General features: G+C 40.4%; 2 protein-coding genes across 4 annotated transcripts in view; one reads left to right on the top strand and one right to left on the bottom strand.

The window, feature by feature from the left end:
- The window catches only part of dnmbp (dynamin binding protein), a 33,916-nt gene extending 23,979 nt beyond the window's left edge, over nt 1–9,937 (top strand). For both annotated transcript variants that reach the window (XM_026315482.2, XM_026315483.2), the window contains 13 exons: nt 1,926–2,131; nt 2,607–2,706; nt 2,988–3,135; nt 4,168–4,185; nt 5,011–5,210; nt 5,335–5,465; nt 5,601–5,705; nt 5,886–6,014; nt 6,131–6,463; nt 6,561–6,749; nt 6,838–7,036; nt 7,167–7,819; nt 8,075–9,937. In XM_026315482.2, coding sequence (XP_026171267.1) covers nt 1,926–2,131; nt 2,607–2,706; nt 2,988–3,135; nt 4,168–4,185; nt 5,011–5,210; nt 5,335–5,465; nt 5,601–5,705; nt 5,886–6,014; nt 6,131–6,463; nt 6,561–6,749; nt 6,838–7,036; nt 7,167–7,819; nt 8,075–8,260 — 2,597 coding nt within the window. In that variant the 3' untranslated portion in view covers nt 8,261–9,937. The remainder of the gene's footprint in view (nt 1–1,925; nt 2,132–2,606; nt 2,707–2,987; nt 3,136–4,167; nt 4,186–5,010; nt 5,211–5,334; nt 5,466–5,600; nt 5,706–5,885; nt 6,015–6,130; nt 6,464–6,560; nt 6,750–6,837; nt 7,037–7,166; nt 7,820–8,074) is intronic.
- On the bottom strand, nt 9,265–26,401 carry nrap (nebulin-related anchoring protein). 2 transcript variants are annotated; one of them, XM_026315481.2, is made up of 43 exons: nt 26,150–26,401; nt 25,596–25,690; nt 25,331–25,418; nt 23,784–23,888; nt 23,466–23,573; nt 23,162–23,269; nt 22,907–23,011; nt 22,685–22,792; nt 22,489–22,596; nt 22,274–22,381; nt 21,767–21,883; nt 20,931–21,035; nt 20,723–20,830; nt 20,493–20,597; nt 20,274–20,372; nt 20,056–20,160; nt 19,810–19,917; nt 19,600–19,707; nt 19,264–19,461; nt 19,056–19,160; nt 18,869–18,967; nt 18,678–18,782; nt 18,169–18,276; nt 17,819–17,976; nt 17,543–17,696; nt 17,355–17,459; nt 15,927–16,025; nt 15,511–15,615; nt 15,270–15,377; nt 14,501–14,614; nt 14,215–14,412; nt 14,012–14,116; nt 13,794–13,892; nt 13,546–13,650; nt 13,331–13,438; nt 12,842–13,153; nt 12,654–12,758; nt 12,088–12,186; nt 11,841–11,945; nt 11,603–11,710; nt 11,028–11,339; nt 10,399–10,554; nt 9,265–10,274 (listed from the first exon to the last, which is right to left on the bottom strand). In XM_026315481.2, the coding sequence occupies exons 1-43, from the start codon at nt 26,213–26,215 to the stop codon at nt 10,014–10,016; spliced, it is 5,385 nt and encodes a 1,794-aa protein (XP_026171266.1). In that variant the 5' UTR covers nt 26,216–26,401; the 3' UTR covers nt 9,265–10,013. The 2 variants fall into 2 exon arrangements, with proteins under 2 accessions (XP_026171266.1, XP_026171265.1); XM_026315480.2 differs by lacking the exon at nt 23,784–23,888 and having other exon boundaries at nt 26,150–26,400.
- Nucleotides 26,402–26,572: the final 171 nt, after the last annotated feature.

Raw genomic sequence — 26,572 nt, 5'->3', positions numbered from 1 at the left:
TATGTGTAACCTGGTCAGCGTTTGAATGTTTAACCGTCTCACTCGACACTGTGGCCAAATTCATCTTTGTTACTTTAGACACCTCAAACTGTCTTCTATTAATATTTCTATTGTGAATGATAATTCAAAGTTCACATTTATGTTTACACACTAAGATAATTAGGAAACATTGGCTTGATACAATAATAAGAGTTTCAGCAGCAGGTTGTTTGTGCCGAGTGATTCACTCAGGTGTGTGATTCAGTAGGTACTGAATGATTGTTTTGTGTTTCCTGTTGGCTCGCTGCAGATCCTGTTACACTCATATTTTTTTATACTCCATCTAATATTATGGGCACCTATCAGTGTGATTAGCAATATATGAAGTGAGTTCTTTTCAAATTCAGTAGTTAGACAATATTTGGGTAAATTATCAAACACCAATGGAAAACATTTTTTTTTTTTTCTTTCTGTACATGATTGTACAATAGTTTCAAGCCTGTTGTGTGGGCAGTCATGCAAACAAACGAGCCTGTATAGTCTTTATAATACTTAGCAGAAGAAAGAAAAGTGGAATTCCATGAAAGTGGGTCAAAGTCATACAGCTCCACAGGTTGGTTATGATGGAAATAGCTGTGTGTTTGACCATGTGAAGTGGAGCGTATGAAATGGCTGTGTGTGTGTGTAAAGGATCAAACGTGGGAATGAGCAGATTGATTCCAATTAATTTCAGTCTTTTGTTTTCAGTCTGCCTTTGTGTTCTGTTACTACATGACTTTTAAAACCTTAGTGAGCTACTTTCTCACTGGTGCTGGCATTCGGCAGAGCAGCCATGACGGATGTTGCAGGGTGATATGGGAAAAGCTCCTCTGAGTTGAGCCATAGCCAAGTCACGTGGAGGGAGGGAGGGAGGGAGAACGAGAGAAAGAAGGTCAGAGTGGAGGGAGATAAAATCCAGGTGGTCAGGGATCATCCACACAAACACTTCTGTTCACTAAATTTTTATATGTGCATTTTAAAAAAGAAGTTTTAAGTGAAGGTTTGCACTGTCTTAACTCTGGTGCTTCTTCAGTTGTCTGTTGTGAAGTAGGTATTTTCAATCGGCCCCAGTGTGTGTGTGCGCGCGCGTGCGTGTGTGCGTGCATGCACGTGCGTGTGTGTGTGTGTGTGTGCGCGCGCCATGCAAGCATTTCTGAGTTACTGTGTGGGTTAACATGAGGATAAGCAGAGTTAACTTCATTAGTCTCTGACAGCATCTGTTGGAGGAGCAGGGGTGACGTCACCCTTATCCATGAACACACCATAACACTTGCTCAATCTTTTCCTCCTGACATACTAAAGATACTTACACTGAAATATTCAGTGTTTCCTCTGCAGATATTTATTCATCAGCAGTTTTTGTATTCAATCATGGAAGCAGTACACCCATGTTCTGTTTCTTTCTCATCACTCTGTTCCTGTTATCTCTCTCCCCTCAGTCCCTCTCTAACAGCCTCTTCTTTAATGTCTGCCTGGTCCCTGAGAGCCTGTATGTCTGTAGCTGCTGTCACAGGCCATTGTGCCACACACAAAGAGCCCGAGTCCACTCCAGTTTTAAGTCCATTCTTAAAAAGCAGCAGTGCGTGAACTAGGCTTTCCCTCCAGTCCCAGGCTCCCCCAGAGATCAGCCCTCTGCGAGTGATAGCAGACATTGATCAAAAGCTTAGTCAGACAAGACGAAGAGTAGTGGGTGGACTAGCTGGGTGGGCAGTAGCATGTTTTGTTACAATGAATTAGGACATGGGCTTTTCTCTCTGCTGTGTCCCTCTTTAAATTTGGACAACCCATTTTTGCTACAACAAATGAGCTTTGTGTTTATGCCAATTAATGATCAGAAATGGAAACTTTAGATTTAGATGGATTCACATTTAGATGAAGCTAAATCTTTATCCCTGCTATTGTTTCAGAGATGACAATCCTGTCATCCCAACCCAAATGCCTGGATTCGACTCCACCGGCGGATTCGACCCCCACTGCTGGTACGGGCGCTGAGCTAAGGATGCTGGAGAAAAGGTCAAAGGTCATCGAGGAGCTGCTGCAGACAGAGAAGGACTACCTCAAAGATCTGCAGATGTGTGTTGAGGAGATCATCGAGCCACTGCAGAAGAAGCAGGTAGGTCTCAGCTCATATGTGGGATGACATTTGCTTGGAACACAATGAAACCTGGGTAATTAACGTTGTGTTTAACAAGCAGCTTCCGCCTGTTTTTTGCTGCACTTCACCCTTTGATGGATTTACTATACCGTCGTCATCTAGTCTTCAGTTTAGGAAGAGCAACAACATAGTGTGTCATCTGCATTACTGCTGTAATCATTTCATTGGTGCCACCTGTAAATGTGACAGAGAACAATATGAAACCTGGCATGTCATGGTTTCTATGTCTGGTGATACTAGTACTCCAGCTAGTACCACCGGTTTTCTGAAAACTGGAGTAATTATAGCGTAGCGGGATTTCAAGAATCTGGTGTAAGTGTTTACATGCAGAAAACAGCCTGCCAATGTGCATGTAAACACCCAGTGCATATCAGTTAACAACACAGGAGAACTTTATTACTGTTGTAATGCTTTCTGTGTCTCTTTCTTCAAGGTGAAGAATGTGGATTTTGATGGGCTTTTTGGCAACCTCAGCTCTGTGATCAGCCTGTCACAGCGTCTGTTAGAAACACTGCAGGACACAGACTCTGTCGGTAAGCAGCCCGTTTTTCAAAGCTGTATTTTCTGTGAGCTAATTGTTTTATCAACAGTCCAAACAGGTGACTTCTTTCTGTGTGCCCTGCTTTGTGCTTTGTTTCAACTGTAAACTGCCGCCTGAAGAATAATACTGAAAAGTAATGAATTAAGTTTACACAAATGTTTTTTTAATTCACTAAATTACTCCCAGTTTGGATTTCTGTCTGTATCAAGTGACCTGACTTACTGTGTTTTTAATGAACACATGACCTGATGCTTCTGTACCCCGTGCTCCCAGGAAAGGTATTTCTGGATTTCAAAGCCGAACTGGAGGAAGTGTACAAGATCTACTGCCAGAACCACGACGATGCCATCTCTTTGCTGGAGAGCTATGAGAAAGATGAAAACATCCAGCACCATGTGTTGGAGTGTTTGGAGAGACTGAGGTGAGTCCCTCAGTAGAAAGAGTAGAGCTTTAACCTGTGCAGTGGACATTTAAAAATCAAGTTCGTTCACCTTTGTTGCATGTCAGTGAACAAAACTGTGCATGTTTTTGTGTATGAGCATGAAAAAGCCAGAGTGCCCACTAATATGAATACACAGTTTAAGAAAAAAAAATATTAACTTAAAAGAAGGTTATCATTTAGTGTTTGTAGAGGTCTGTAAGTGAAACTGTAATGGGACTAGTATTGTTGCACATGGGATTCATTTATGATCGTTTTATTTTAAGTAGACCTTGAACTTTAATGTGTGGCCAAGTTATGAGAGGGATCTCTGGATCTCTCATAACTCTTTAAGCAGAAGCAGTACCTTTTCAGTCAGAAAAATATTTGCACTTCAAACCTGCATTTTTTTTGTGTAACCAGACCATAATCTCACTCCTCTATCCTGCCCTCCTACCTCATAGGGTGTCTGTAGTGCTAAGTAATGTGAAGCAGTATAAGAATGTGCCCTACCTGGTTTCAGGTCTACCCTGTGATTCAGACACAGGGTTTGTAAGGCCAGAAGGTTCAGACACCCTGACAACCCATTGCTGCATTTAGTTTCTTTTGAAATTTTTTTTGTTTTTCTCATCATTTAGTAAACTTGGCAAAGTTGGCAGCCTTATGAGGACCATAATACCCTTTCTAAAGTTTGTGTGCGTGTGTCGGTTGCAGCCTATTGAAATTTGAAAAGGTCATGTGTGCTGCCACCTTTTAAGAAACATGTTTTACTGCCACATTGGGCCTTTGTCCAGGTCGGAGAGAGGATTCACTAAACAAAACCATAACAACCACAAGTACAGCTGGTGTGACCGTTTTATTGACTTTGCAAAGTTCAAGTTAAATTCTGTGGACTCAGTTTATCCGAGAAACACTTCCTGGAGAAGTTTTAGTGCTGCACAGTTTAAGACTTCATGAATGTTTTGATCCAATCATAGGTTTATAAATCTTGTCCTTGTTATTTCTTCCATCTCTTTTCATCCTCCACTCCGACAGGGCCATGTATCGAGAGTGGTAAGTCTTCATAACAAGTGTTGATTTCCAGCATGACAATCATCTTGACCGCATGCTTATTGCTCACTAACCCCTTTGGAAATGGCCTGTGTGTGTGTGAGTGTTTACAACATGTAAAATCCAAGTGCCCTCTAAGTGTGGAAGGCTTTAAAACGTCTGTGCTGGCCTTTTATGGACACTTCATCTTCCTTCCCTGGGCTGAGATGGACTCATGCATATTCTGTTGTGTTTGTGTGTGTTTGCATGTGCACATGTACAGTTTGTTTAATACTATTGTTTTGAAAAGCAGTGTTCAAAATGTTCCTGACCCCTCCTCTTCCCTTCATGTATAGATAAGAAAAAAAAAATAAAAAATCCTGGTAAACACGCCTAATGCCATCTTCTGGACTGAAACAGCAATAGCAATTTGCAGCGACAGAAAAAAAAAATCCATCTCTAACACCATAAACATGACATCTCTTGTAAAAATGACAATAGATTTGTTTTAGATTATCACCAAATTAGACAATTAAACTTGTAAATAAAAGAGCTGTTTGTCCTCTAGATTGCATTAAATTAAGCAAATCAATATCGTTTTTTTTTTTTTTTTAATTATCTTCCCTGTTCTTCTATGTCTCTAAAAAACTGTATTGTTCATCAGATAATGATGGTCACATATCATTGGATCGTGCTATCCATATGATACAGAGACATGTACGACATGAACATGGGAAGAATCGTTTCCTGTCAACCTGTCTTTAGCTGTGACTGTGTGAGTCTCGTACTTCACACGTCCTCATTGACCTCTCACCCAAATACCGCCTGCCGTTTGTGACTCTTTTCCAGGGGTAAAACAAATTACATCAACCTTGGCTCCTTCCTGATCAAACCCGTGCAGCGAGTGATGCGTTACCCACTGCTGCTGATGGAGCTGCTGGGGGCCACGCCGGAGAGCCACCACGACCGTCCCGAGCTGACTCAGGCTCTGCAGGCCGTCAAGGAGATCAATGTAAACATCAACGAGTACAAGCGGAGAAAAGACCTTGGTATAAAACCCCTCACAATCTTCTGCGCTTACAGTTTTACCACAGCATACGAAATGTGCGAACTGACGTTTAATTTCTGCCGGTCTGAGTGTCAGTTTTTGTGTTTTCACTCTGCTGTCCACAGTGGTGAAGTACAGGAAAGGTGACGAGGACACATTCATTGATAAGATCTCCAAGCTGAGCATGCACTCCATTATCAAAAAGTCGAACCGAGTCAGCAGCCACCTCAAACACCTCACAGGAATTTCACCCCAGGTACAGCATGTTTACTGCTCCGAGCTGAGTTCTTAACCCAAGTGAAAGTCTGCATTTAGGTCAAGGAAATGAAGTGTTGTGAAAGTGTTGTGAATGAAAGTGAACTTCTTTTTTTTTTTGTTTTTCTATTTCCAGGTTAAAGATGAAGTATTTGATGAGGCTGAGAAAAGGTTCAGGCTGCAGGAGAGACTCATCAAATCTTTCATCAGGGACATTTCCTTATACCTGCAGCACATCAGGGTAGGAGCCCATTGCTGTAATCAGTGAGACGCTAATAAATCAAATGATCATGGAAGAGCAAAGGATTTATAGATGAATTATCTGCATTATAAAACATGCAATACGTTTTTATCTATTGAACAGTTATATTCCAGTAAAACATATTGTGTAATGTAGTGTTTGTGCACTGTACATTTTCAGGAGTCGGCGTCTGTGAAGGTTTTAGCGGCCATCAGTTTCTGTGATATCTACACAGAGCGAACCACACTGGACCCCGAAGGCTTCCAGAGAGCTCATCGCTGCATCAGCGACAAACAGTTTACCCAATTTGTGAGTTCTCTTCTTTCTTTATCTTTATTCAGTTATTCTAAAAGAGCATTAAGAATGAATGACCTCTCATCACGTCACATTATCTGTCAACCCCTCTGACCTCGCCTTGTGAGTAGAAGGAGCGCACAGAGGCCTTAGTCATCAACCCGCTCACCCAGCTGCTCCTCATGTTTGCTGGACCACACAAACTCATCCAAAAGCGCTTTGACAAGCTGCTGGACTACGACAACTGCAAAGAGAGAGCTGACCGTCTCAAGGATCGCCGTGTCCAGGATGAGCTGCAGGTGGCGCGCAACAACTATGAGGCGCTCAACGCCCAACTTCGAGACGAGCTTCCCAAGTTCCACGGTGCAGCTGAGGAGCTGTTCACAGGCTGTGTGAGGGCGTTTGCTCAAGTTCAGAAGGACTTCATAAAGACGACACTGGGGGAGCTAAAGCCCCTCCTACAGGTTGGGATTTTCAAAAGCTGAATGGATCAAATTTTTTTCAGGATGCAGCTGTACCTGTGACATTCTGTTATTAACGCAGACCTTTTCTTTACTCCAGTTTTCTAACAAAGTTGGCACAGAGGGCAACCTGATTGCACAGTTCCAAGAAGAGTATGGTCGGGTTCTCCAACTTCTGCAGAGTTTTAGCTTCTGCCCGGAGAACCTGCCTCCAGCCACCTCCACAAAAAAACCCTTCGAGAAGAAGACTCTGGAGAAGCAAACCACTAAAAAGCAACTGCAGGGACCTGTGAGTTGAACACATTTCTGCCATAACGTAAAAATGCACAAGTTTTACAGTGGTCTAACCAACAGTTTTGTACTTGTGCGTCTTTCAGCCCAACTTTATCATGCAGACAGATGAGCATCGTGCAGGACTAATGGCACGCTATGGCCCTGAGAAGCTTTTCCAGGCTGAGAGGAATTTCAATGCTGCCCAAGATCTGGATGTCTCTATATTAGAGGGAGACCTTGTGGGTGTAATAAAGCAGCAGGATCCCATGGGTAGCCACAACCGCTGGCTTATTGATAATGGAGGTCAGTAACCTACTGAAAAGGGTTTAACTAATCAGCTCTATGGTTTTATGTCTGAACCTTTGACACTGACAGATATGGTGCAGCCATAAAACCTATTTCCATGTCTGCCATTGCTTTTCTTGTTTTGCAGTCACCAAGGGTTTTGTCTACAGCTCCTTCCTCAAACCCTACAACCCACGCAGGAGCCAGTCAGATGTGTCCATTGAGAGCCAGTCGTCCAATGAGTCAGGCTATGGCGGCTCTTCCCCTGTTTTCTCCCGCCAGAACAGCAACAGCACACTGACCTTTAACCAGGAAACAGCCACAGTCAGCTTTTCCACGTCACAGCCACAGAGTCATTCTTCACCACACCCATCGCAGGATTCTGCCTCCTCTCGTAGGAGCCACAACAGAGATGCACCAAACCCTGACTCTGTCAGTCAAAGCAACTCCATAAACTCCTCACCTCGAAATCCTTCAAACAGAAGGGAATTTGCAGAGCAAGCACATCAAAATTCCTCCAGTCACAAAGACACAGAGCCTTCATACCGCCACTCAGGCAACCACAGAGACTCGTATGATACTAGTTATACAAGTTCCAGCAGCCACAGGGAGATGTCAGACCTCTCGGAGACAGACTCCTCTTCTTCACACAGAAACAATCGCTGCCAGCGGCATGGGGACACAGACAAATCCTACAGCTCGTATGAATGGAGAAATGGAGACAGCGGTGGCCAGAAGAAGTTTTCTTGCTCCAGAGATGAGTACGAGCCAGAACAGGAGAGTGAATCAGACGGCCACCAGGTGGGATTTTGCTTGACTGCTAAGACATATTAAATATATTGAGACATTTACCAAAACAAGGGCAGACACAAAGGTTAAAGTGAATAATGAACAGAAACACCAAATGGATGCTAATGTGATCCTGTCTGCATAAACTGCCTTTTGCAAACAGCCTTAACACCCTTATAATAATGATCTGCCGAACAAGCAGAACAAATAACTGCTTGGTTAAAAGAACCTAAAAATAACATTGTTTTTATTTGAATGTTTTTTCAGATTTACTACGCTCTCTACTCCTTCAGTGCTCGTTGCGCCAATGAACTGAGCATCTCGGCCAATCAGCGGCTGCGGATACTGGAGTTCAAGGACCTGAACGGTAACAGCGAGTGGTGGCTGGGCGAGGCAGGAGGCAAACGAGGCTACGTGCCTTCCAACTACATCCGCAAATCAGAATATACATGAATAGGTTTTTCTGATGGCAGATAACTGAGACTATATATCAACCTTAAGAATTCGAGCGCACAGAACAAAGAGACGAGCATCTGGACACGAGGTGACTTATTTTTGATCTGTTGTCATGGAGTTTGATAGTGAGACGAACCTTACTTGCTGCTGACTCTGCTCCAGAAAAATAGCATTATATGCTTCTATTTATAGATTTTTTTTTTTTTATATATATATATATATGATTTTTACTTACTGAAAATGGTACCCTTCCTCCTATTGTTTTCAGTGAAAACCCTGTGAACTGCCCAGATTTTTTGCCATGTTCTCTGGAGCTAGCAGTCTTAAACGTTAGCACATTGGGAGATTGCAATGGAAATGTGAAGGTTTTGAGTTCAGACTGGTTCTTATAAACAAGCGAGATATCAAGTGATATGGACACAGACTGACCTAAACACTGTGTTAATGCGTTTTGTCTAAATGTGGTTTTCTTACACTACAGTATCAATATTAATTGATTTTTACCATACAGATCAATCGTTTGAGGCACTTATGATTAGCCACTGGTTGCAAGTTTGTAGTGTTGGTGCAGCCATCAATAAGAATTTGGAGTGTTGTATTGAATTAATATAGACTATCTGAATCAAAACTATGGGTAAAGTTTACTGAAATATGATTTACAAGCACTCCCTGTGAACTTTTGTCAGCAACCTGAATACATTTTAACTTTGACACTGTGTAAGCAGGTTATGACCAATAGTGTTTAAGAGGAGGTTAAACAGGAAGAGAGATATTGTGGTCTCATCTTAACCCTGATTTCACCACGTGCTACCCATTTACTTTATATTTAGTGCTGTACAGTGAAAATATTCTATTGCACCCACTGTAAAGTGATCACTGAATAAAATCAGCTCAGCTGACAAGTTAAATGCAGTGCACGAAAGATTTCTTGAACTGACCTGCCTTAGTTGGATGTGTATACCTTGAGAAATCCTTATTCTGGAAAGGTGAAGCGATGGAAATTTGGTTTGCCTTGGAAAAAAAGCAATCAGTTTATTTCATCATTGATAAAACCAAGCAATTACTCCCAGCCCAGCTTGAGTTAAAAGAGTCACTGTTGCAAACTCACAAAGCTGAACCTGCCAGACAAAATGAAAATCACACACCATTTCAGTAAATCTGTAGCTCTTTCTCACTGAGCCTAGCTCAAAGTGCACTACATTATCAGACATCGTAAAAAAAAAACCTCCGTCTTGCATAGCTGTAACAAGGTTTTGTCTGTTCAATTAAACCTGAAGTATATGTTCTTCACTAAAGATTAAAAAAATCTGCAGTGCTGGCCATATTTCAATCTCTGGTCCGGCTCCCTATCTTCAGAACACATTCAATCTCAAAATGCAAACGCAAAATCCAAACTTTCCATCTGGCATTTCATATAGTAAAACTGTTCAGAGACACCTTGAATTCAGTTGTGGTATTCTTGATGTTTGTCAAAAACGTTGACAGACACTCATTCTGAAAATAAAGTTTTTTTTCTGAATTCCCTTTTGTTCATCACATACATCAACTACTCTTAACAAACTTGACAAGTCCTGTCCTGATTCAACATGCTTAATCCACTACTTCTAAACTATTTGCCGCTTCACTGTCATGTACCGTAGCTCTTTTAGACATTAGTGTGGCATCACATATACCCACAGTCAAAAACACAACCTAGAAATCATTACCTTCACCTTCTATAACGATCGCTACCATCTACAATCCTCCTGATCTACGCCTCTTCGATTGCAGCTGCTTTGCTAGACCTCGTCCTCACTGTGTTCTGGAGAGCAGATGAGGTGGTGCTGGATTTCTTTTCCATGGACCTGAATGAGGTTGTGGTGGTGGACTTTTTTTGGACCGTCTGGATGTTCTTCTTCCTTTTGACATGCAGCACTTCCATAGCATCCATGTTGACACCTTGATGAATCTCCTCGCTGGTTTCCACCTGCTCTGACTGCTGCTGCTGCTCCATCTGCTGCTGGTAATGCAGCTGAAAAAAGACATTTAGAAAATTAACCAAATAATTTCTTAAAAGAATCTGCAAACTGTTTATCCTCTATACACAAGGTTGATCTTCACTCAATGATTAGAATTCATTTTCCATTCCTCCTCACCATCATCATGTGCTGGTAATTTGCAATAGCTTCATCTGTGCTGACTCCCTCAGCCAGTCCCAGCTCTGCAGCCCGGCGGGCAAGCTCTACCTTGTGGGAGCCAGGAGGGGTCCATCCTGCTCCTCGTATCCAGTTCAGGTCTGACTTATAGTTCACCTGCAACAAAAAGGAAGCAACAATTAAATCAAAGTGGGCAGCAAGACTTGTATGTGGTGGAGTGATCTTCTCATTAGATTTTATTTTCATTTTCCAAGTGATCTACCTTAAGGACCAGATTAATCTGTTAATGAAGCCCAGAACTAAAAGAAGTGGTTAATTTTACACATCTCACATTTTGGATTATGTATAAATACATAGTACAGTATTTGCATCCACTGATTTTTTTTTTTTTTTTTTTTTGTTTAACATACTTTGACATGGGGCCCCATCTGCACTTGGATAGTATATACATAAATCAAACAACTGCCTATTTACACATTCAGTGGACTTAGAGCAACATTAGCATTCGACATGGTGTTTCTAATGAATGTGAGTCCATATGCACTTTCCTGCCTCCTGTTTTTTTTTTTTGGCCTCTAAAACCCCATAAATGCTTCTAACCAATAGACTCTGCTTGCACTCTGACTTACATCACTCTGCAGCTTGTAGGCCTGCTTGGCATGCTTAACATTGAGCTGTTCGGGGTCACAGGTGTAGTCGTGGAGCTTGTGGCGGTAGGTGATGTCACTAGCCTGAGCCTGACTCTTTTTGGCCTGCAGGAACTCAGGCTGGTCGGCATGGATTTTGTACTGGCCGCGCTCTTCCTTGGACTGACGTTTATACTCCAGGTTGCTCTGAAGTTTGCTGGCTGCCAGAGAATGCACCATCTTGGGGTCGTCCTCCACACAGCGCAGCCCCACCTGCTGGCCCTTCTCCTTTTGATGAGACTCCTTGTAGCGGAACTGTGAGATGTAGAAAGAGATGTTACAGCTCCATTACATGTTGTGTGATTTAAATATTTTCATTATGTTACATCTAGAATACATGCCAGCCTCAGTAAATATTTTTCAAGCTGTAATAAAAACTGTGCCGTAAACGTAACTTTTTGTAGGTGGTGAAAACGTACCTATCTAAATAAAAACTAAGACCTGTTTATAGATCCTGATTTTTTTTTTTGGCCCATAAACATTTAAAGAAAGGGACTCAAATCTTCTGATGAACTTACATCACTGGCAATTTCTCTGGAGGCCTTGGCAGTTTGGAAGGGAATAGCATCTAGCCTTAGGTCATAGCCCAGTTTCTTCACTTCCTCCCCAGACTCCTTGTAAACTTTCTTTATGGGGAAAAAAAATAATCATGTTGGAGACAAGAAATGTCAAAAGAGACACTGGCATCTTTCCACATGGGCTTTAGATCATTGGCTTGTAGTCAGGATTGTGAGAAGTATCTGAGGAGTGCCTTACATCACTAATCTGCTGGGCATTAATCTTGGCTCGGACAAAGTCTGGATCATCTGGATGTAGGGTGTATTTATGCATGTCATCATTCTTCCCAGATTTGTACAGCCTCTGCAGCAGGCAAAAGAAATGATGTAATTAGGGTAATGACATCATCTATTATTTTTGGATTCAAATTTTAGAACAACAGCTTGAACAACAGTTCAAGGAGAATAAGAATAATTTCCTAAGCATTTTAATCTTGTCACCTTACCTCGCTGCACTGCTGATAGCTCGTCTTAGCGTGAATGATATCAGGAGAATCAGTCACTGAGGTGAACTTCAGACGATCAGGCAGCTGACGATACTTCTTCTGCATGAAGAAAAACCAGACTTTTAACAGTTGTCAGTAGCTGACACTTCAAATAAGTCATGTTTAAGTGAAATATACGTTAGACAATTATATTAACATGAGGCAAATATACAGTATATAGTGAGTAGAAAATGGAACATTTGAATTTTCAGTGAAAGAGTTCCCAAAGTTAAATACACCACCTCTTATAAAAATATAATTTTTTCTTGTAAAGGCCTCCACTAATGCTACACTAACTTTAGTGGGAGCAATAAAACACGAATGTAGACAACAGAGAATAAATTGTTTTTTGGAGGAAGAACACAAAACAATCTGAATGAGGACTGTGACTCACTATACCACCATTTATGGTTCTATTTTTGTTTGATTCATTTGGAGTTTCAGTCAAGCTCATTCTGAGGATTTTCAAAATCCTGCCCATGTCTCTACCTGCACATGCATTGACAGAATTCCCTGTATGTACTCACATCACTTATAAGCTCTCCAGCTTTCATGGCAGACTGGAGCTGAGGTGCACCCACTCCATCCCAGGCTACTCCTTTCATGAAATTGAGGTCTGACTTGTAAAGTTTCTATAGAGAGAGCAATAAAATGTCAATACACTTTTCTTTGTTAATATTACCTCTAATTATTTCTCTGCATTTCATTTTCTCACCTCACTCTGCAGGTCATAAGCCTTTTTAGCCCACTTAACCTTCATGTCATCAGGCAGCACTGTGTACTCATGCAGTCTCTTCCTGTAGTCCTGATCACTGGCCAGGGTCTGGGCATTCTTAGCCGTTACCAGGTGAATCATGTCTGGCGTGAGGTGGTACTGCCCACTGGCAATCAGCGCATCCTTACGATATTCTTGGTCACTGGCCAGCCGGCCGGCCTGCAGGCAGTGCAGGAGATGTGGGTCCTCCAAGACGCTTTTGACACCAATGTGTTTTCCTTTTTCCAGCAGGTGGTTGTGTTTGTACTTGTACTGCAGAGAGGCAGAAGCAACAGCTGCAGTTTACCTGTTTCATTTGTTTGTGTTTGCATTATATTTTTCTTATTTACATATGTTTTGTATACACAAACATCTGTATTAGGTGGACATTTTTGACAAACATCAATCTATATTCAACCTTTGTAGTTTTCTGCTCTGATATAATCTTACATCACTGGCAATGCCTGTGGAGCTCTTGGCAGCCTGGAAGGGGATGTCCTGCATGGTGAGTTTGTAGCCCTGGGCCCTCAGAGTGTGCCAGGACTCTCTGTACTTGATCTGCAGCAGAATCACAAAAAGCAATTTATTTAATTAAAGTAAGAGAATGTAGAAAAAGAAGTAATAGATCTTTACAGTATAGTGTATTGTACACAAACTAACAGTACCTCACTAAAGTTAGCTGCATTGATCTTTGCTTGTGTTATCTCTGGTCGCTCAGTTGTTATAGTGTAGTTGTGTTGGTCATTTACCCCTTTCTCTTTGTACAAACGCTGGGAGAAAGAGACAATACACATTTTATCAAACATGTTGGGCTTCTGTTAATCTCATTGTCATGATATTTATTAAGTTGCTCATGTTCCTCTAAGCAATTAACTCAGCAACTAGAACAGGACTAATAAACTTATTGTCTCACTTCATTGGTGATCTGTCCACTGAACTTGGCATGGACGATATCTGGAGAGTCAATGACAGATGTGTGCCTGAAATTGTATGGCTGTTGACGGTACTTTTTCTGTTGCAGAAGGAAGAACAAAGTTATGGTTGTGTTCTTAAAGAAATTCAGGCTAAGTATTAACAGCATTAAGTACTGTATGTGCACTGAACAAATGCACAAAATAAAAAATGTCTCACATCACTAATGAGGTCTGTGGCCCTCTTGGAGCCTTCAATCTGCAGAGCCCCAGTGGCGATCCAGGCTGCACCACGGAGGTAGTTCAGGTCAGAGCGATACACTTGCTGTGACAAACACACAGATGAAAGTAAATAATTCCAACAATACAAACACTTTTTTTAAAAATGTACTTTCATACACAGCAATGAAATGTCCCAGTCACCTCGCTCTGCAGGGCGTACGCTCTCTTGGCCGCCTGCAGCTTCATGTCATCTGGCACTGATGTGTATTGATGCAGGGTGAGCCTGTAATCCTGATCACTGACTAGTGACTGGGCCTTTTTAGCATGGGTGACCTCCATCATATCCATGGGAAGGTGGAACTTTGAGAGCTCCTTTGCTGAATCCTGCTTGTACTTAATCTGAAGAGAGATAAAAGGTATAAGAGAGAAGGTGTAATGCAATATAGTTGTTTTTTTTTCAACTAAATTAAAGTAAAGAAGCACTCACGTCGCTCTGTAGCTTGCTGGCGTAAACTGAATGAGCAATGTTCAAATCATCCTGTAGTCCCTTCAGTCCAATCATCTTCCCTTTAGTCTTTTCAAATTCTTCTTTGTACTTTTGCTGAAATGACAAATCATTCACTTCAGGACAATGTAAAGTAAAATGTAATGGAATGATTTTATGGTAAAGGGTGAGATAAGGCAACCCCAGGTAGCTGCTCGGAACCAGATCTGGCTGTTAAAGAAGACTACAATATTGTGTGTTTAAAAACATTATTTTCTGATAGAATGAAGTTGAACAAATTCAGATGTCACTTGGAGGCACTGTATCATGAAGATGAAGAGAAACCAAGAAATAAACAATGAAATATGGAAAACACCGGAAACTAAAGTAAAATGAAATGGGATGGTTCCGACCAGTTACCTAGGGTTGCCAGATCTTACCCTGAACTACACAAGTCCTGTGGCTGATAATGAAGAGAGACCATGTGAAATGGATATATAATTTTGCCTATAATATTCTCAGTCTGTTTTGAATCAAACCACCATTAAACAAAACTACACATATAACACCACATCAACGTGATGTTATATCTCTACTATCATCTGATTGGTTTAAGTTAGGATCAGTTTAGAATCTCTCTTCAGACTCACTTTGCTCTTGTTGAAGCATTCAGGCAGGTTACTTTTTGTGTTACAAAATAATCAGCAACTGCTGCATACCAACATATTTTTGCCATGATTATACTACAGTCTAGGACTGAACATAGTCTTACATCGCTGAGGATCTCTGCAGATGCTTTGGCAGACTGGAAAGGAATGGCATCCAGACGCAGCTTGTAACCACCATCACGTAGCTTAGTCCAAGATTCCTTATAACGACTCTGAAAATTCACACAGTGGATGTCTAAACTCAGAGTCACATGCTAAACCTCACACACAGGCAGTTGACTGGGTAGACTGATTGCCTGTGTAATGGATTTCATGCATATAATGTGACTTTTTGTGTTATTTTACCTCACTGATGTTCATGGCATTGAGCTTGGCCTGCACCAGCTCAGGCAGCTCTTCACTCAGTGTGTAGTTGTGCTTCAGGTTTTCACCCTTCTCCCTATACAGCCTCTGTGAAGAAGAAAGCACAGCACACCTGATCATCCAATTCACCTCAGGTACTTGATCACATTAAGATGCTTTACACCAGTCTACATGAAATTATACACTTCTTGTCTATGTATTACTTCACATTTATAGTATTTATGTGTCTGTACTTAAGATGCTTTGGCAGAGCCACCAAGTTCTGACAAAAAAGATCACAAGTAAACTTTAGCGCAACGGTGGAAATCACCATTGCAAAAAAAATTGTGTCAAATTTTTAGTTGGATAACTTGTCCACTAAATATGTTATTAAGATCAGAAATGGCAGGTAAACCTACATCAACAGCTAGTTTGTTGCTGAGTTTGGCCTGGACCATCTCTGGAGTGTCTTCAACACTTGTAAACTTCAGAGCACTCACATCCTGGCGGTACTTTTTCTGAAGATTAAAATAAATAAATAAATACAAATATGAGAGTGATGACTGTCAGAGAGATCCAGCCATGGAAAATGAGGTGCACATGCATTTCATGAACAGCAGAGGGCACAACAATATCATAAACATCCAAAATAATAAATACAATATGTGGGGAAAAAGAAGGAAACTGGCCAGACCTTAATTCTTTTTTGATGTTTGAGTTGAAGATATATAACATATATAACAGATATATAATATATAATAACATATAATTAAGCAGACAATAAATAGACAGTTAAACAGAGGCTTGCTCAGGAGGAACTACAGCTCTGTTCTAATTGTGTTCAAGCTGTCATTTCATGGTCTAATGTTGGTACCCCGACCGGAATGACCCTTAAATAAGTGGCTGCTTATGATGAGGTTATGAATAGAGGCTGGTGCTGCCAGTCCGCACTTGATGTGTCACAGAAATATCTGTGCACCATTTACTGGCATTTACAGCACATATCAACAGTGATGCAGGTCAAAACATGTATTCATCATTCATCAATACATAATTTCATTGTACATGTTGTTTTCCCTCTAGATTTCAATGTAATAAATGTAACTCAAATTAACAAGGTTTATAATAAGATAAAATTTCAGACTTGGGACATTTCTGTAATACTGCCCTGAGATCAGTTTCCAAATGTGTACCAAGAAGATGTTGGCTCATAGAAGCATTTAGGAAACTGGATACTTGGGATTAACATGCACGTTTCACAGCGTTTGGAAGGCACATATGAAAATATGTCAATGCATCCAACAGTCCTAACCCACCTTTCTATGACATTTTAATATAACGTTAAGCCCTAAACCTAACATATTTGGTAAAGACAAAGAAACCATGAAACATAAAATCGAGTCCTATTCAGTGAAGTGGAATCTTTGTGCTTCAGTAATTATAATCAGTCTGTTCTCTTGCTATAATTCAGTTGTTGACCCAATTTCCAAGGGGTCAACAGGGAGGTGCATGTCTCTTTAAGTACATTCTGACCTAAGCCATAAACATAAATGTGTGTCTTGCAGTCACATGCTACTCAGTCATGCTTATCACTTTCCTAAGCTCTCTGTGCTAATTTACCTACATTGTTAATAACAGCAGATTAGAATGGTTAATCATACACTGCATGGTAATTGCTTTAAATCATATTTGACTCCAAATATAATTACCATAAATGGGACAAATGTTAATGAAGGGTCAAGAACTGAAACACTGCAGCACATTTCTCTTTTCAATTTTATATAATCAACCATTGCATCCCATAACCTGCAGCTGATTTTTACAATGGATTCTGGGTCACAAGTTACCTCACTGACAAGCTCGCCAGCTTTCTTCGCCTGCTGGACATCCAAAGATTTTGAGGCCTCCCAGCCGACACCCTTCATCCAGTTCAGATCGGACCTATACTGTTTCTAAAGGCACACACACATCAATTCTTGTAGTTAATAAATCACGTTCACACAAAACAAACCGTTAAATGAGCAATAACACTTACATCGCTCTGTAGTCCATAAGCCTTCTTAGCCCAGGCAACATTCATGTCAGTTGGCAGCGTGGTGTACTCATGGAGGAAAGTCCTGTAATTGGTCTCAGTTGCCAGGTCTTGAGCCTTCTTGGCATGGCTGATGTTGAGCATATCCAGAGAAACACTAGAGACAAGATTAGTTTCATCCAGTCAGTGTGGGGCTTTGTTTCAAAATGGCACAAAATGAAAGGCTAATTCTGTTATGCTGAATCAGAGCTCTTCTTTTTTTTAATAAAGAAAGGATACCTGTATTTGGTCTTTGTATCCTCATAGTCCTTCTTGTAGTAGCGGCCACTCTGCAGTTTGGTGGCCAGAGTGGAGTGGGCCATCTGAGAGTCATCACTGACTGACTTAATACCAATCACCTTGCCTTTGTTTTTCTCATACTGCTCCTTGTATTTGACCTGCAAGGAGATTTAATTGGTTTCAACTAAAATGCAGCCTGTGAATTTATCATTTAATAAATTGAGTTTTTTCTTTTAGTATGTTCTAAACCGCAAATATTCAAATTAAAATATAAAGTATAAAATTCACTATTGCATATTATTTTCCTTCTCAGGCCAACTATGAATGCAGACATTTTTAGTGTAACTCACATCACTGGCCAGGTCTCTCTTAGCTTTGGCACTGAGAATAGAGAGAGAGTCCAGTCGCAGCTCAAAGCCCTTTTCCCTCTGCTTCTCCCAGGTGCTCTTGTACACTTTCTAAAAAAAAAAAAAAGTAACATTTTTAAATACAGCAAGGTCAACACTTTTGAATGTACCATATTTAGTTTATAAGCAAGCATGCTGTGTGATAAGATTTTTATAGTAAAGATCGATGCCCATTGAACTAAGGCTTTTAAATCATCAGTAACTCAGAGTGTTCAAACACTTGAGGTCCAATACAGTAGCCTATATATTGCAGCTGTATAAGATGGTGAAAAGATCCAAGGGGTAATACATTTGGTAGATCAGTTGCATTGATAAGAGATTTAAGTGTATTAACTGACTGCATCTCCATCTTGCATATGAAAAAAATGCTGAAAAATATACAAATATATGGATTATATTCGTAATAATGAAACAAATCAAACAAAGTGGTTACTCTCGTGATCAAACGTTACCGAGCTGAGAAGGTCAGCATTGGCCTTGGCTTGTCTGAAAAGAGGTTCATCCTTTGTGATGGTGTACTGGTGTATCATCTGCTCTGTGTTTGCTTTGTACGCCAGCTGAAAATAGAAGCACATTGACATATAACGTGAGAATGCAGCATAATGAAATGCACACGGTTACAGCTTTAGAGTGGAGACGCTACATCGCTCTGCAGTTCCTGGCTTTTTTTGGCGTGTTTGATGGTGAGGTCGTCTGCCACCTGGGTAAACTTGATACTGTCTGCCTTCTGACGGTATTTAGTCTGAAAGGAAAAAAAGACAGTGCTCCTGTTATACTGCAAGGTGAAATTTGACCAACAAAAGCATGAAAAATCAAACAATTTTACTGACATCACTAAGCAGCTCTCCAGCTTTCTTGGCCTGAGCTATGTTCAGACATCCTTCGGCCTCCCAGCCCACTCCTTTCATCCAGTTCAGGTCTGAGCGATACTGGTTCTGTGTCATCAATCAGGAAAAATTCAAAGCCAGGAATTTTTTTTGTATAGCAGTAACTATTTGAATAACAGACTTGGGCTAATCCTTTCTTCTCGTCTCTCACCTCACTTTGCAAAGAATAAGCCTTTTTGGCCTGCTGGACCTTGATGTCATCAGGCATGACGGTATAGTCATGGAGCTTTGTGCGATAGTCCACCTCGCTGGCAAGAGCTTGGGCCTTTTTGGCATGGCTCAGGTTAATCATGTCCAGAGGAAGATTATAGTGGGCCTGGCTCTCCTTGGAGCCCTTCTTGTACTCAATCTGTAGTTGTGACAATAAAAACAAAACATCAAAAGTTGTATTTAAGTGTTGGAGCCTAACATGTATTATAGCTACAGAGTGTTATATGTGAGAAACTAAATTTTAATGCCTGTACTGATCAAACTAACTTTTACATACATCACTGCTCATCTTTGCCACTTGAAGAGAGTGCAGAGTCTTGGAGTCACTCACGTTGACCCCCACTGCCTTTTCCTTGTTCTTCATGTAGGTCTCTTTGTATTTAATCTGAAATACATGTCTGCCTGATTCAATTTCATTTGCCAGAAATCAATTAAATTTGATTGTATGATTGTATCCTCTTGTAGTGGAGTGAGTGTGTTTGCTTACATCACTGGCGAGGTCTCGGGAAGCCTTAGCTGCTTTAACACTTAGGTCATCTATGCCGATGTCACAGGCTTTAGATTTGGTCTTCTCCCATTCCTCTTTATATTTAATCTAAAATCACAGCAATGGACAATCAAGCCATAACTTAATGAATCATAAGTGATTTACTATGATGTGGTGAATAGGTTTTATTGTGTGAAAGCAGGCTTGTGCCTGTTTATGTGAGAAGGTGTTTGTGTGTTAACTTACATCACTGCACAAAGCAGCATTGGCTTTGGCTGTTTTGATCTGGGGCAGGTCCTGGGATAGTGTGTACTGATGCTTTGACTTTTCATAGTCTGCTTTGTAATTTAGCTGAAGGACACATGAGTTACACATTCAAACAGTAAAGTCAAAGTGCAGCCGGAAAGTGATGATACAGCAGATGCTAATTAGTCAAATATGTTGGGTTTATGCAGTTTACGTACGTTGCTGACAAGCTGAGCGTTTTTCTTAGCTAAAATAATCTCAGGCGTGTCTGTAACTGGACTGTATTTAACCTGGTCAATGTGTTGCCTGTAGTTCTTCTGCAATCACACAGAAAACAATTTTAATGAATATTTAGGTGTTGGAACTTCAATGTGATTTGCATATACATTACACTACATAGTTTTTACTGAATATGGCTTCATTTTATGAAAACTCACATCTTTAAGCGGGTCCAGTTTCCTTTGACTTTGGTAACCTGGTGTGAGGGTGGCTGGGTAGTTGTATTCACCCTGCTCCTGTTCGTTGACTTGTTTGTAAGCAATCTGAAATGTACACGTAGATGATCACTGACATAAATATACAGTTATTATATACAAAATATAGTTTTTATATTTATTTATGTTTTCATTTATACAGAGGACTTAAAAGGCTCAGGAAACAGTCTTACATCACTTGCCAGCTTCCTCACTTTCATGGCATGCATGGTCTTTTTATCAATACCCGAGTCTTCATAGTGGCCCTTCATATCACTGGTGTACTTCTCTTTGTACTTATTCTTCATAATAATATAGAAAGATGAAGATAAAAAGAAGCATCAGTATTGAAGACTTTAACAAAATTATTAATATATTGAAAGAAAGATGTGTTATACTTACATCACTCGTGAACTTGGCAACTTTAGCAGCAGTTTGAAACTGAGGTGTCTCACAGAAATTGATGCTATGACCTTTACTGTTCTCCAGGTCTTTTTTATACTCCACCTGTTAAAAGTATGTAAAATAAAAGCAGCTGTTTTGTCATATTTTACATTGTAACCCTTTTTTGGATTTTCAGTCAAAGCTAATCCTCTGTAGCACCGAGATGCCAGTCATTCCATTCCATCTGCTAAATATATAGTAGAATATCAGTCACCATCTCTGACTCTACATTATATCTCATGAGTAAAAACCCTAAAGCTCAAATATACTTTTATGGTTTTACAATGACAGCCAGATGTCATTTAACTTGCCAGTCCCCTCACCACTAAAATACCACACAGGGAGAATTCTGTCACCGTTAAACAGTGAAGCTAAACCAGAACATTGTTCTCAGGGGAGCAAAACAAGCAAAAGGCAAGAACCTAGTACATGCTAGTAAGCAGACATTAATGTGTCATGTCACCAAGGCTCAGAAAAGCTGCTCAAGAGTGTAGTATTCCTGTCTGAGGAAGCATTAATTTGACAGGATGTCCCTTGTCTTGGATTTAAGCTGTAACCTCAAAGAACAGGCATCTCAGAGACGCTGAAAATGCAGGTTGCTTGGCTTCATGTCTGCTGGACACGGACCTATGTGCCAAATGTCTTCAGCAACATTTTTATCTGGAATTGTTCTGGTATAAAATTTAGGACAAAATATTTAAAATAAAATAAATAATTTTAGATGTATAAGATTTAAGATAGCAAATGCTAACTGCGCTTTGCCTTGAGACCCTGACAGTCACTGACAGGCTCACCTCACTGACAAGCTTGTTGATCTTTTGGGCGTTCTTTAAAGTCAGATTGTCCTCAGATGTCAGACTATGGAAGCGTGAAGTGCCCTTCATCTTGTTTAAGTCCTTTCTGTATTTTAGCTGCAAAGGGGTGAAAGATGATTTAGTACATGTGAACACACACCTATGCACACACACACACACACACACCCAGTCTAATACAGTCAGAGTGGAGAGTTTAAAGAATGATGTGGAATGGCCTTCTCACACTAATCCCTCATCTATTCTGCACAGTGATGACAAGGCCACATGATGGATGAAGCTGAGGTTATTACACTATGTACTCTATAATGTTGTGACCACATATACAACCAGTTCACTACAGGGCTGATACAGGTTTCCTTTGTGTGCACACAAAGTTTGAGCTTCTGCATGTTTGACTCAGCAGTCACATGTTGGTAAGTATCGTGAGTATGTGCGTCAAAGACATTTACAGATTTTGTAAGTTCTTGTTGTAAAGTTGACACTCACATCACTTGCATTTTCCTGTGCCTTCTTTGCCAGATGATAAGCAGGTGTGATCATTGCAGGGAAGCTTCCTTTGCCTCGATGCTGCTCATAATCTTCAGTATATGCAATCTGCAGACATGGGAGCTCTTACTTCATTCAGTTCACTTGTATTTCATATAAATATTCATACAAACCTTTCCTGAATTCAAAAATTAGGACAATTATACATTTGTTACCTGGCTGAAGTTCTCTGCATTTTCTCTGGCGTGAGCTGCTTCAGTTATTGCGGCCTCTGCACTAGCTTTACCCTTTATCTCCTGTTCATACATCTGACGATATTTTATCTGATAGGACATGAAAGCCAAACAATGATCAGACAGACAAACACTATTTCCATGCACATGTATACATTTTTTTTTCCTCTCCACTTACATCACTGGCCTGCTCAGTGGCCTTCTTTGACATCTTATATCCAGGTGTAAGATGTGCAGGGAAACTTCCTTTACCTCTCTGCTGCTCATATTCTTCAGTATAGGCATACTGGAGGAAGAAGAACAGAGCAAACAATGGCATGTTTTGTCTATGGCAATTGGTCTAAAGTCAATTAAAATACAACCAAATATCACTGTGTCATCAAGGCCCAATGAAGCTTACGTCGCTAACAATTTGTCCTTGTTTCTTGGCCAGAAGCACCTCTGGAGGGTCAACAAATGCGGTGTACTTTGAGACTCTTTCCTCGTGTCCTTTTTTATACTCCACCTGCATAGAAAGAAAGCAAATACAATGATATGGCTCCTTCAATATGATATCACACCAAATACAGGCAGAGACACTAATTAAACTTAAGGTAATCACTGATATCACTTATGATTTCTTTCATTCAAACTTAAGTGATAAAAAAATGCTTACATTACTGGCCAAAGTATTGGCTTGCTTGGCAGCTTGATAACCTGGTGTGATCATGGCAGGGAAGCTGCCTTTTCCTTTCGACTGCTCATATTCTTCTGTGTGCTTCACCTGCCACAGAAATTCAAAATGAATCAGAAACTTTCACCAACAGTGATGCATAATAGAGTTTTGTCTTTTTATTATGTAAGCCAATTACATTGTTCATACTAGCAACAGCACAACTTTATTTAATCAAAGACACAACCCCATACTTAGGTTTTACAAAAATAAGACCAACCTCTTTAAGGTAAAAAAGTTTACTCACATCACTGATCGTCTTTTGGGTCTGAGACGTTGTTACCATCTCCTGGTTGGTCACCGTGCCTGAATACCATGTCTGCTGCTGTGAGAACGCAGACTGAGACTGAAAGGCCTGTTTGATATGGAAGTTAAGACTGATCATTTTCCGTCATTTACAGAACACATCATATTGTACAAAGAAGTAAGATTGTTTGCTTTATAAATTAAGGATTTGTAAAACCAAAGGGATTAACTTGATTTTATCATCTGAGTAAAGATCAGATTTTGGGCTGGAACTCCCTTTAACTGGATATAGTGGCCAGTTGCTCTGACGGGAGCTCACCTGGCTGGCCATCTGACTGGCTAGGCAAGCCTTCTCCAGCTCCATGGACTTCATGTCATAGTGGAAGGTGGACATAAAGCGCTCGCCATCTTCACGATACATCAGCTACAAGTGCACATAGGTGAAAAGCAGTAAGCCAAGGCCAGCACACACTTGCACATGCGCACATTAGTCTTATGTTTGCAGCATCCACTTTGGTGAGATGCATGAAATCAACAAAAAATATTTTTTAAAAATCAGTCAGCACTGACTGATATTAGAGCCACATCACCAAGCATCGTTCTGTTATTATGCTGTCAGGTTGAAACCAGACCACCTGAAGCTCACAGATTTAATGTTGGAGTAATATTACAGCTCAGTTATTAATAACTGGGATGTTCCAATCAAGATGATGCTGAACCTGCCAAGAAAGATCCAGAATGGAGCTCTGACCAACTCTGAGCTGTTTGCTAATGATCCTAAAGATGTAAAAGATGTCTAATATTAGTATAGCTAGCTTGCAGGGGATAAGACACAGAAATGATAAGTGATCCTTCTGGAGCATCACTGCTAAAGATCACATGATAGACATACTGTATAACACAGGTTTTATCAAAACTCTAGTTGTACTTTAACATCTAATATTTTACCAAGGAATTAGTGAAAACAAAAGCTCAGCATTTCAACCATAGCAACATTTTTTAAGAACTTTGAGTGAGACAGGTCGACGGTCTCAAGCCAGCCCTCAGATCAAATATCATTAAATTAAGTCCCATATTTCTCTAGTGGCAAATAGCAGTAGCTGATGAGCTTGCTAGCCTACTGCTAATATAAGCATAAGAGCATTGCATGGACTCATAGACAGAGACAGACTTGGACAGACAAGAACAGGTGGTGGGGCAAAGGAGAGGAAGGGATGTGAGGCTGTTTTTTGCTGATGTATAATTTTAGCCCCCTGAAGCATAAAGTGGGCTAAACAGAGGGGGTGTCACGCCTCTGTCACAGGAACAGAAATAACTGGAGCCACACTCTCCATACCACACCGCTGCCGTCACCACAGACTTAGAGAAGCCGTCCACCTTTCTCTCTTCCACCGGTAAAGAGGGACTGAGTGCTTTTTGATCTAATAATAATAGCTACATCTGCTCAGGCACAGATCTTGAGTTTTCTGACTGTATTTTTTTTTTTTTTTGTACATTTTTTTTTTGTAATAAACGTCTATTTCCAACCACATTTTGCCCAAGCAAAAATACTGCTCTATTATATGAGAATCCTGGGACATGCAGACAAATATAGGTCTGCCTAAATCCAACCGTACTACAGAACACACACCAATACCTTTTAATAAAAATAATATTAATGATCTAAACCAACACAATAACAACTATGAATAACAATGTCTACAGAAAACCAGGTCATGACAGACCAATGATAAATGACCATTTCTCTCATGGCATAGACAATGTCTTATGTCAGCCTGTCAACAATAGACCTTGACTCAGATTCAAGGCTAAAACATTTGGTCTCATGTTGCTGTTGCTGTGTTTTTGCATGTGACATCATCTTACCTCACTGCTTGCCTTGCTTTGCTTCTTTGCATTGATGTTGATGGGGGTCTCATAGACACTTGTGAATGTGTTGTTCCTTGGATTGTGTCTGTGAGGGAAGTGAGAGAGAGAAATAGTCATAATATACAAATCTGCGTACCTTCAAATACACAGCAATGGGAAAGGGATCCATGTTCACTCTAATATAGCCTGGTTTTTCAATCGGTTGTTAGGACTATGTTCAAATAAATTATATTATCAGTCGTTACTATCAACTAGTACTTACACAGAGCAGTATGGCCTCTTCTTGTGGCTGACAAAGTTATTGGGGGTGAGGACCATCTTACAGACGTCACAATGAAAACAGGCTTTGTGCCAGTTCTGAGAGAAGAAAAGACAAATCACATTATTTTAAGTTTTTATCTCAACCCTAGGAAACATGACTTCAATCAAAGTCTGATAGAATAAAACTGTTTAATGGGATAGTTTTAATTGAACAAGGCCCAAAATAACATCAGCTATGACAGTGTGTTCTTCCAACTGGACTCGCTTACTTGTTCTCAAATATAGCTTTTATGAGGCTGTTAAACCATATACCTTCTTTTTTTCATCCTTTTTTTTACCAAAGAATCTTTTGGTGGGAATGCATCATTATGTGTTTTATATAAAACATATTCTCAGATCTATAACACATTCAAAGCTTTCCCTTAAGAAGGATGTAATTTAACTATTAAAAATTAATCTTACTTTTTGTTTAAAGCATTTTTAAATGGACATTTTAGACCAAACTCTTCAATCTAACATCTTTCGAAACGTATATTCAAAATCAGTCAGTGTTACCTGGTCTATGCAGTTGATCTTCTCAGCTGGGTAGACCACAAACCCACACCGGGCACAGGACTGCATGGTGAGTGCTTGTCTGTTTCCCACAAAACCTTCAGGAAAATTATTAGAAGGGAGCCTGTATGAATAGTTGTCCAAAAACAAGAGCCGGGTCAGGCAGCAGTAGTTAACTGGCAGTGATGCCCAGACAGTGGTGATAATGCGTCTCTGGTGGTGGCAAACTTAGCTCTGTGACTGTGAAACTTTGAGACTGTCTCTTACTTGACACCATATCCCTTGATGGTCCAACCCCCTTCCGTGACCCATGTTAGAAGACTGGTTGAGTCCAGCTGTCTGTCTGCAGGAAAAGAGACAAAGCATTGAGATGTCACTGCGTATGTGTAATGATCCTGAGTTGGAAAGCTAATTCACCTTTCAAGT

Source organism: Mastacembelus armatus, chromosome 19 (genome assembly GCF_900324485.2).
Source record: "Mastacembelus armatus chromosome 19, fMasArm1.2, whole genome shotgun sequence".
NCBI lineage: Eukaryota > Metazoa > Chordata > Actinopteri > Synbranchiformes > Mastacembelidae > Mastacembelus > Mastacembelus armatus.
This window is presented reverse-complemented; position numbering and strand designations above follow the sequence as displayed.

Coding starts and splice junctions, on each gene's coding strand:
- nrap (XM_026315481.2), bottom strand. CDS start 26,215: ATGCAGTCCTGTGCCCGGTGTGGGTTTGTGGTCTACCCAGCTGAGAAG. Junction 21,036..21,766: donor TCAACAAGCTTGTCAGTGAG/GTGAGCCTGTCA, acceptor TACTTTTAACAG/GTGGAGTATAAAAAAGACCT. Junction 13,439..13,545: donor ATGCAGCTAACTTTAGTGAG/GTACTGTTAGTT, acceptor ATTCTGCTGCAG/ATCAAGTACAGAGAGTCCTG.